We start from the raw sequence: 10256 nt of genomic DNA, 5'->3' as shown, positions 1-10256 counted from the left end.
GTTGACCAATAGGAGCTCGCTAAGCCGCGGCCGGAGGGTGGGAAGAGTTGCTCACTGTGCGCGGTAGGTTTTGCGCGGTAGCGACGGCAGAAGTCCCGCTCGGGATGTCCGACTTGGTCCCCGCAGGTGAGGCGGGTCCCCTCTTCTCCTCCAGCCTGGAGACTCTGGATGCGGGTTGTCTTCCCTTGGTCTCCGCCTGCTCGCGCGGCCCAGTGAAGTAGGCTGAGGGCGCTCTGGGAACTCGGCGGTCTCCTTCGGTCGGGGCTGAGGACCTCGATCTTCTTCCTTCGGTCGGGAGGAATGGGGTGGGGGGCGGGAGGAGCTGAGGCGGCATTCGGCTTGCACCGATTGCTGGCCCTGTACGGAGTAGTTCTCCAATTGCTTCTCGCGCGGGTCGAGCCCCATTGACTCATTGACCCCATGTTGCTCGCAGTTTAACAGAGCTTCACTTTTACCACCACCACCACCACAGCCACCACCGCAGCGGAACTGCGAGCTAAGTGTTTTCATTATCCTCTTCCTGCGGTGAAACAGGCTTGGACAGACTGGTTGGGAAACTCAACTTTGGTTCTGCAGCTACTAACAGGGAGATGTGAACCCAGGTCAGACTGAATCCCCGCGGGCACCCCGGTTTTGGGGGAGCCGTTGCTCCCTCTGTGTTTATCGAAACCAAAGCTTAGCGAGGTGGCAGATGTGGAGTTCGCGATTGGAGGGCGGCTGACTTCGTGGCCATCGGACTAGCGTTTGTGTGACTTAAAGAAGGGGCTGCCTACGAGTACGACCCTAGGTTATGGGAAACGTGTTCATTGTTTTTGTGGTTGAGGAACTGTCTTACTTGTAAACTTTGGACTGTTGTGTGCATGTAGAAGTAACTTAGACATGTTTGTTGGTGACGGATCTCCCGCTGGACCCCGGACCGCTCTCAAATTTGAGGCAGTCCTCCTGTCTTTTTCTCTAATGATGGAATTACGGTTTTGAGACACCATGCAATGGCAGGGCCTTTTTTAAAAAGATAATTCTTGTGAAGATGTGTTAAATTTTAGAGTTCCATCATCGGTTTACATGTTTTTGAGTCGTGACGAACTTAATTTTTAAAGCATATCACCTTTTTTGCATAAAAACTGAAAATTGATAGGTTCTTTTCTAGAAGTCTACTAGAGTTTTAGTAGTGAGCAGCTCCTGGTATGTTCTTGCTTGTAGCTTTGGTTTATCATTTGGACTTTTTTTCCTTGTGTTTTTGAGACGTAAAGGATACAATCAGTATTATTTCGCATGAACCATGAAAGTCGAGGCCGTGTGGACTTGACTGATGTTACCTTCCCGTTGAAATCAGAACTGGTTGCTCTCTAGACATGCCATGGGAGAAAGTTTTATTTAAAATACTGAACCGTGCTAAAAATTAGAATAAGAAAAAAACCTATGCATTTATTACTCAAGTCTAATGAGTCTTAGACATGATTTTTTTAATTAATTAAATTTATTTCTTTTTTTTTTTTTTTTTTTTTTTTTTTTGGAGCTGGGGACCGAACCCAGGGCCTTGCGCTTCCTAGGCAAGCGCTCTACCACTGAGCTAAATCCCCAACCCCTAAATTTATTTCTTAAAACGAACGAGGTCTTGCCAAATGGCTCAAGCTGTTTGGAAACCTTCCTGGTCGTTCCGGCAAGTGCAGTCAGACACTCTCCTGCCTCTGTCTACACTCTCTAGGGTCTAGGATTACAGTATGTCACCAAGCCCAGCAGCCTTGGCTTTAATGCATTTGCATATGTACTGGGGTAAATCCAAATGGCTTGTGTATGCTAGGTTGGTACTAAGCTGCAAACCCCAGTCTCGCTTTCAGTTTTTCTCAGTTTATCTTACAAATGCAAACACGTCTACTCGTGAGAATGTCTTCTGTGGCTTGGCTGAGAGCAGATCGGTAGCCGGTGGCCGGCCATATGTTTAGTGTGTTCAGGTGTGTGCAGGGCTGTGCATTCAGTCCCCCAGCACCACATAACCAAAAAAGGGCATTTCTGTTTGTCCTTTGTCACTTTTGATGCTATGAAAGATTAATATTACCTGTTACATATAGTGTTATATTTGGTTTTGGTAAATGTCTATATGCAGGTTGAGACATAGTTGCTAGGTTTCTGGGAGATTACTTTTGGATCCAAAAATTAAGCGTCCTTATTATTTTGCCCTTATTATTAGAGAACTGTGATTATAGGAAAATGGTTGTAAATGGTTTGGTTTGGTTTTGGTCTTACTCTTTAGCTCAAACTTGCCCATAACTTATATGTAGCCCAGGCTGCACCTGAATTCATGGTGACCCTCCACGATTCAGAGTTGTTGCCAAAGCATTTCTTGCTAACCTTTAAGATTTTTTTTTTAAACCCTTGTTTTGTTAATAAAAGATCTAAAACGGGTTTGGGGATTTAGCTCAGTGGTAGAGCGCTTGCCTAGCAAGCACAAGGCCCTGGGTTCGGTCCCCAGCTCCGAAAAAAAGAAAAGAAAAAAAAAAAGATCTTAAACGGAAACTCTAAACGAGTTTTATCAACTGCATAACATTTTTTAAGCCTGTTTTACTAACATGTTTTATACATACTGTATCCCCAGTGGTGGCTCATGAAGCAATGGACTGCGGTCTTCAGGTACCATTAGACGGTACTCTAGAACAAGCCGCCCCAACTGAAGTCATCAGCCATGGGGCACCACTTCTCCAGCCTCCGCCTTCTGACTTGGTCAGCAGCCAAGGCGAAGCGCTTGTTCAGCCTGCCCCTGCTGACGTGGTCAGCAGCCAAGGCGGACTGCCCACTCTGCAGCCTGTGCCACCAGCATCCATTGATTTGACGGAGGAAGTACAGCCCGCAGAGGAGAATATGGAGATTGTCGATCCGGGAACTTCGGAGGAGCGCAGTGAGGGGTCAGGCACTAACGGTGCCGTCGGAGCGGCTCCATCAGTTTCAATGAACTACTTCATCAGCGGGCTGCAGAGGCTTCATACCATGCTGGAGTTGCTGAGACCTTCATCGTCACAGTCAGACCACAGTGCGGGGGGGCCAATAAGAAGGAGGAGAAGAACAGGATTCGTTTCGAGGGCAAGAACTGGAGGGTCTCAGAGGCTAAACAATGCCAGGTAAAATATAGATTAAATGATGGTGCCACTCTGAGTTAGGAAGCTCGGATTAGGGTCACACCCCCCAGCGCCCCCAAAGTTTTCAGAATCCCCAAGTCCCTGGTAGGTCAGATAAAACTAGTGCTTGTCTTGTTTACTTCGTTTAGTATTGAGATGGGGTTCAATGGTGTGCTTTGAAAACTCGAGGCAAACTCATCAACAGTATCTACAGACACTTTATTTTCCAATTAAAATATTTTCAAACACATATGAGGTGGGCACGTGTGTGCCTCTGTGTGCACGGGTGTTGAGGCAGGGTCTCAGTTGATCCTGGAACTCTCCCATATGGCTAGTTTAGCTAGCCAGCTTGCTCAGGGGATCTCTTGTCTTCCTGAGTTACAAGTGGCCCCACCGTATTTACACTTGTTCTCGGTAGCTGCACTCTGGTCCCTGTGTTTGAATGGCAGGTGATTTACCCTTGAGCACCCATCTCCTCAGCCATGGGTACTCCTTCCCCTTTTAAGATTTTTTTTTTTTTTTTTAATTTGCTGGTCATGATGGCCCATGCCTTTAATCCTACCACTTGACAAGCGGATCTCTGTGAGTTTGAAGCCAATATGGTCTACATACATCCTGTCTCAAAAATCAAAATCAAAATTTTAAATTAAATCATGGAGTGGTGGGCCACAGAATAAATGCTGTACGATGCTGAAAGAACGTGGATTCTGGGACGAGATACATATTACTAAAGCATTTTTTCCCTGATACATGTTTAAGCAAGTTCAACACTAAATTCATGTAACTGAATTTCCGCAGGACTGGTTGCTTCAGACTTCTGAACTATATTTTTTTTGTTCTTCTTTGTTTGAAAGTAGGGCTTTGTTTGTTTTGCTTTACATGCATTTACTTGTGTATATGTGTGTGAGCACACTTATGCCAGCCACAGCATGGAATTAAAGGTTAGAAGGAGTTTGCTGGAGTTGGTTCTGTCCTACCATATGAGAGTCCCTGGCCAAACTCAAGTCACTCAGCCATCTCACCAGCGTTGGGCAGAGCTTTTTGGCCCGTTGGCTTTGTTGATTTTCTTTTTTAATCCAATGAGATTAAAATCTTACTATATAGGGGTAAGTAATTACTGGGCTGGCCTGGGAATACCCTCTAGTTTCTACTTCCTGCGTGCTGAAATTTTAAGTGTATAAGCCACCCTGCTGGCTTCTGAATTTTCTCAAATTTAGACGAATTTCTCACAATAGTTTTTGCTGTTGACTCATTTGATAGACACCCTGAGGCCAAAATGAGCAGCTTCTGCCTCAGACCCAAAGGTCAGAGTTGGGAAAATTAGTGAGCTGTTCTTTACAACAAACTCTTGAGCAAAGGTCACAGACGCCTTCCCTCTTCATTCCGGCATCAGAGCCATCTTCCATTCATCAAATATTCTAACTCTCGTGTGAGAATCCGAATGTTACCCTAGAGATAGCGATGAACAAGAGAGACCTGGTACCACAAAGCTCACTAGGACTGCAGATGTCAAAGGAAAGCCGGATGTGTTCTTTAATTCAAGAGAAGGGTGGGCTGGAGAGAGGGCTCAGCACTCAAGACCACAGGCCGCTCTTCCAGAGAACCAAGGTTTATTTCCTAGTGGCAGATAACAACCGTCTCTAACCTCAGTTCCAAAGGATCCGATAACCCTCTTCTGGCCTTTGTACTACAGTCAAGTGGTACACAGATATACATGCAGGCAAAATGCCATACACATTTTTTAAAAAAATGAAGGGGCCAGCCAGGCGTGGTGCATTTTTTTTTCCTTTTTTTCTTTTTTCTTTTTTTTTCTTTTTTTTCAGAGCTGGGGACCGAACCCAGGGCCTTGTGCTTGCTAGGCAAGCCCTCTACCACTGAGCTAAATCCCCAACCCCGTGGTGCATTCTTTTAACCTTAGCACTTGGGAGGTAAAGCCAGGAGGATCATGTGAGTTGGAGGCCAGCCTGGTCTACATAATGAGGATACCTTCAAACAGACTAAGCTTAGTTAAGGACAGGTAAAAGAGCATTTCTTTAGTTTTAAGAAACCCTCGCTAAGGGCCTGCAGCCAAGTTGGTAGAGTCTGCCTGCTATGCACTAAGTCCTGGACTTGATTCCCAACAACAATGAATTAGGAACAGTGCGAACCGTTCATCCTCCTAGCCCTTGGAAAGTTAGATCAGGAAGGTCAGGAATTCAAGGTCATCCTTGGCTACATAGCAAGTTAGAAGCCAACTGGGGCTCCTTGAGACCAGGCCTTATTTAAAAAAAAAAAAAAAAAAAAAAAAGAAGGAAAGAAAGAAAGAAGAAAAGAAAAGAGAAAACAAAACTGGATATGGTGATTGGATTTTAATACTGGCAATTGGGAGGCAGAGGCAGGTGACCTCTGAGTTCAAGGCCAACCTATTTGAGGCTACTGAGTGAGATCCAGTTTTTTAAAAGAAAAGAGGATGGAAGGACACAAAATGTTCTTAGGAGATTCCTTAGGGTTGGAGCCAGAGATCCAGCTCTGGACCTCTGGACCTTACGCATGCTAGCACTTTATACTATGCTACGCTCTGGTGGCACATGCCACCCAGCACTTGGGAGGCAAAGCCTGAAGGATCCTTCTGTGAGTTCAAAGCCAGTTTAGCGAGTTCCAGGGCTACACCAAGAAAACAAAACAAAAAATCAGACTAGGACTATGGGAGAATTTCTCCTTAGAGTACTAGTAAAGAAGTTAGTAAAATCTGAATCAAGTTTTCTAACTGAGAAGTAGCCGAATGCCTGTAGTGATCTAGGGTGGGACTAGTAAAGAGCAGCAAGTGGTTCTTGGTGCATTTTATACTGTTCCCTAGTCTTGATCCTTTGTCCCAGTCCTTTGTATCCTTGACAACAGACTGTCGGGCAGCCACTATGGGGAGCTCAGTGCTGTTGGAAAACAAGGCCTGTCTAAGAGAATCCTCTCTATGTGATCTGTTTGTTGGTTGGTTCCCTAAAAGACCCTATAATTGAATGGAAAAAGGAGTATATTTAACCAGTATTTGCTTAATCTGGTATTTTTCTTTTTTTAAAAAAAGATATATATTTTAGTAATTTATTATCTTAAATTATGTGTCTGTGTGGAGGTGTGTACATGAAAGTCCAGGTACCCAAGGAAACCAGAGGTATTGGATCCCCTAGAACTAGTTATAGATGATTGTGAGCCTCCATGAGACCAATACAGCACTCTTAGCTCCTAGCCCTCTCTCTTGCCCAGTTATATTTGTTTCCAAGCGTACAAGCGTTTGCCTCTGAATATATATATATATATATATATATATATATCACATGTATTCCTGGTGCCCATCAAGGTTATATTTGTTTCCAAGCGCACAAGCGTTTGCCTCTGAATATATATATACCACATGTATTCCTGGTGCCCATCAAAGCCAGGAGAGGCATCAGAGCTCTTAAACTGGAGTTACTAGTTGCCTTGTGGGTGCTGAGAACCAAACCAGTTCCTCTGTAAGCACAAGTGCTCTTACCTGTTGAGCCATCTCTCCAGTCCTATAATCTGTTAGTATTAGCTTAGCGCTCAGCAGAAGAAGCATTTAATAGCCTGGAGACAGACTGAGGTAACTAGGAATCTCTTTGACACGATCACAGAGTATTCTTGTGTGGATGGTCCATTGTGCCATAATTCTTTTGTCTTTACTATATGCATACAGGTTGAGAACCTTCTTTCAGGTGAGCAGGTCTCAGCCTTACCCAGTAGCCTCTGCTCATGGTTCAGAGGCCAGGACCCCACCCTCGGGAACTGATTCCGACAGCGACAGCTCTGCAGAGAATGAAGAGGCCGCTGCCCGGGCGGAAGAGCCTGAGGCTGCTGTCCCAGGTCTGTTCTTCCATATTTCCATCGACAAACTAAAATCCAGAAAGCACAGATAACCTCGCTGGCTATGGTGATGCTAAAAGACTTGGATCTGACTCATAGCTTTTTTGTGATTTGTGTTCCAACAAGTCAGCGGGGGTCGGAGTAGCCTTGTAACATCTGCGTTTTGCAGAATTTTGCAGTGTTTTCCAGACACAGCTGGACAGTTATTGATGTATGCTTCCTCTGGTTGTTTTAGTTTTATGTTTTAGCCTGCACAAGCATTTAATTATTGTAGTTAAGACTTCTGGACCATGATCAGGATAATGGACAGTCCCAAAAGTGTTGCCAAAGGTGGACGTGTGGCTAGAAGGCTGGAAAGTGGACCCAAAAGAGAGCCTGCCTTGTCTGAGTCACTTAGTTCATTTCAGAGAGTACTTGTATATATTAAAGTTTTGTGTGCCTATGTTGTTGGCACACAAATGTCTATAATACCATCGTTTGGAGGGGATGTGAGTGCAGGGTCAGCTTGGGCTATATAGTGAGACTGTCTCAAAAGAAAAACATGATAAATTCAGCCATCTTGAGCTGTGACTTTCTAGTCTTAATAGTGTTAGATATTATGTAGCAGGATTTTATTTTGCAATTGGTGCACAGAGACCCCTAAAGTAGATGTCCTGATTAAATTTAAAATGCACTGATCCATAGATTATATTCTTTCAGTACCTTTTTTTTTTTTCAGAGCTGGGGACCGAACCCAGGGCCTTGCGCTTGCTAGGCAAGCGCTCTACCACTGAGCTAAATCAACCCCTTTCCGTATCTTTTTACTTTAGAAAATATTTTTAGATTTTTTAAAATTTTTATTATTTTATGTTTGTAATGTTTTGCCTGTATGTGTACTGTGTACATGCCTGAAGCCAGGTAAGTCGGGAGAAGGCATTGGATTCTCAGGAACTAGTGTTATATAGATGGTTGCGAGTCACCATGTGGCTGCTGGGAACTGAACCCTGGTCCTCTGCGAGAACAGCATGTGCTTTTAACTGCTGAGTCGTGTTTCTCCAGATCCTGATTTTGTTTCTAAGTAGAAAAAAAATCTGGTAATAAAGAAAAAAATCACCATTTTATGACTGCAAATGAAATTATATATTTATATATTTAAGCTGAGCCTAGTGTCGCTTGCTTTTAATCCTAGCCCTTTGGAGATGGAGGTAAGCAGATATATTTTTTGCAAGACCGTATGAGGTTTCTAAAACTGTTAGGATTAAAGCATACCTTTAATCCCAGTGCTTGGGATGCAGAGAGAGGCAATCTCTGACTTCAAGGGCTTTCCTGGTCTACAGAGTGAGTTCCAGGAGAGCCAGGGCTGTATAGTAAGATCTTGTCTTGAAACAAAATAAAACAAATCAAAAGAGGGGATTAGTTCATCAGATACAGGCTTTTTCCTCATGATGTTCTCAAATCCAAAAATATAGAACTTTTTTTTTTAATGATTTGAATATTGTGGTTATAACTTGGGAGTGAACTAACATTGAAATTGGTTGGATTCTTTTCTTTCTTTCTTTCTTTTTTTTTTCTCTTTTCTTTTTTTCGGAGCTGGGGACCAAACCCAGGGCCTTGTGCTTGCTAGGCAAGCGCTCTACCACTGAGCTAAATCCCCAACCCCTCTTTTTTTTTTTAAAGATTTATTTATTTTATGTATATGAGTATACTGTCACTGTCTTCAGACACACCAGAAGAGGGCATTGAATCTCTTTACAGATAGTTGTGAGCCACCATGTGGTTGCTGGGAATTGAACTCAGGACCTCTGGAAGAGCAGTCAGTGCTCTTAACCGCTGAGCCATCTCTCCAGCCCCTTTTCTTTTTTTTTTTTTTTAATATGGAACGCTTCACAAATTTTCATGTCATCCTTGCTCCGGGGCCATGCTAATCTCTGTATTGTTCCAATTTTAGTATATGTGCTGCCGAAGCGAGCACGATTCATTCTTTATACTAGGAAAGAGAATAATTGACAAGTGAATGGGATTAGTATATAGAATGGGCTGGTTATGGTTGACACGTGCCAGTGGTCATGCTGAGGGGGATGGGCAGGAAGCTCACAAGTCCAAGGCCAGTTTCCTAGTTAGAGAAGAAGATAGAAGAAACAAGGAAGTGGATGACTTCTTGGGAGCAGTGCCCAAGCTGAGCAGACTCCTGCGAATGCACACAAAGGCTTACCAAAGAGGACAAAGCCATTCTGCTGTTAGAACAGAGTGTGGGTAATGAAGGCTTGAGAGTAAGGAAAACTTTGGTATCTAGAAACAGAAAAACATAAAAATGTCAGTGTCTTAAAAACAGAACAGGGGATTTAGCTCAGTGGTAGAGCGCTTGCTTAGCAAGCACAAGGCCCTGGGTTCGGTCCCCAGCTCTGAAAAAAAAAAAAAAAAACAGAACAGTGCACAGCAGAGATAGTTTCTGTGAGTCTACTCCTTATATGAAGTGTCCAGAAGGGAGTGTTTAGAGGTCGGGTAGGCCTGCAAGTCCATATGGAAGTGAGAGGGAGTGAACACATGGAATCTTCCTGAAGTAAGAAGAATGTCTTGTTTTGTCTATAGATGAGGTATTTCTCACGTCGACAAGGCTGGCCTCAGATTCAAGTGTGAACCTGCTTGCTTTCCTAAAGCGGGGGCATTCAGAATGTTTGCCGCTCCGCTCGGCTCCCAGAACTGTAGAGCTAATCAATCAGTGATGGTGGCTGTGCTGCTCCCGGTGTCACACTAGGCCAAACTAATGTAAAAGCCAAGCACTACAATGGGTAAATTCTCAGCCAAATCCAAGATGGAGAATGGCGTAACAAGTACATGGCAAGGCTCTCTCCACACAAGAGAGGGAAAGAAAGTGAGTTAGGAAGAATGTACAAAAAACTATGGTGAAAAGGACGAGAATTAGTCTGCTATACAGAACAACTATAATATAAACTAGCTTACCTATTACTGGATGATATTAATGAATTACTATTAACTTTTCAAGGTGCGTGAATGGTACAGTGTTTATGTTAGGGGAAAAGAAGTCCTTAGTGGTATCATGAAGAATTTTACAACTGTATTCATACTTTAAGGCTCACCTGGTATCTGAATATACACAGAATAGTGGGGCAGGGGTTAGACTTTGTGAGTGGTTTATATTTTTTAGATTAATTTTATGTGTATAAATGTGTTATCGATATATGGGTATACTACATGTATGCCTGCTTCCCAAGTGGGTATCGTGTTCCCTGGAGCGGAAGTTAGGATGGCTGTGAACCACTGTGCCACCTCGCTCAGACACCTGAGCTGCTT

At 43.7% G+C, this 10256-nt stretch overlaps 1 protein-coding gene and 1 non-coding gene across 6 annotated transcripts in view; one reads left to right on the top strand and one right to left on the bottom strand.

Annotated features, from left to right (window-relative positions):
- Positions 1-10256, top strand: part of Rfwd3 (ring finger and WD repeat domain 3) — a 32651-nt gene continuing 22395 nt past the window's right edge. For 2 of the 5 annotated variants that reach the window (XM_063277727.1, XM_063277726.1), the window contains exons 1-3: positions 1-126; positions 2594-3113; positions 6799-6965. In XM_063277727.1, the coding sequence (XP_063133797.1) occupies positions 105-126; positions 2594-3113; positions 6799-6965 (709 nt within the window). In that variant the 5' untranslated portion in view covers positions 1-104. Of the gene's footprint in view, positions 127-337; positions 603-2593; positions 3114-6798; positions 6966-10256 lie in introns of those variants that run through there. The other 3 variants (NM_001402201.1, NM_001402202.1, XM_063277728.1) reach the window with 2 other exon arrangements.
- Positions 8813-8916, bottom strand: LOC120098750 (U6 spliceosomal RNA). Its single transcript, XR_005497158.1, has one exon. It is a non-coding gene; the product is annotated as a U6 spliceosomal RNA (small nuclear RNA).

The sequence above is a fragment of the Rattus norvegicus genome, chromosome 19 (assembly GCF_036323735.1).
Source record: "Rattus norvegicus strain BN/NHsdMcwi chromosome 19, GRCr8, whole genome shotgun sequence".
In the NCBI taxonomy this organism is placed as follows: domain Eukaryota; kingdom Metazoa; phylum Chordata; class Mammalia; order Rodentia; family Muridae; genus Rattus; species Rattus norvegicus.
The sequence above is the reverse complement of the archived record's forward strand: the minus strand, read 5'-3'. Positions and strand labels throughout refer to the sequence as shown.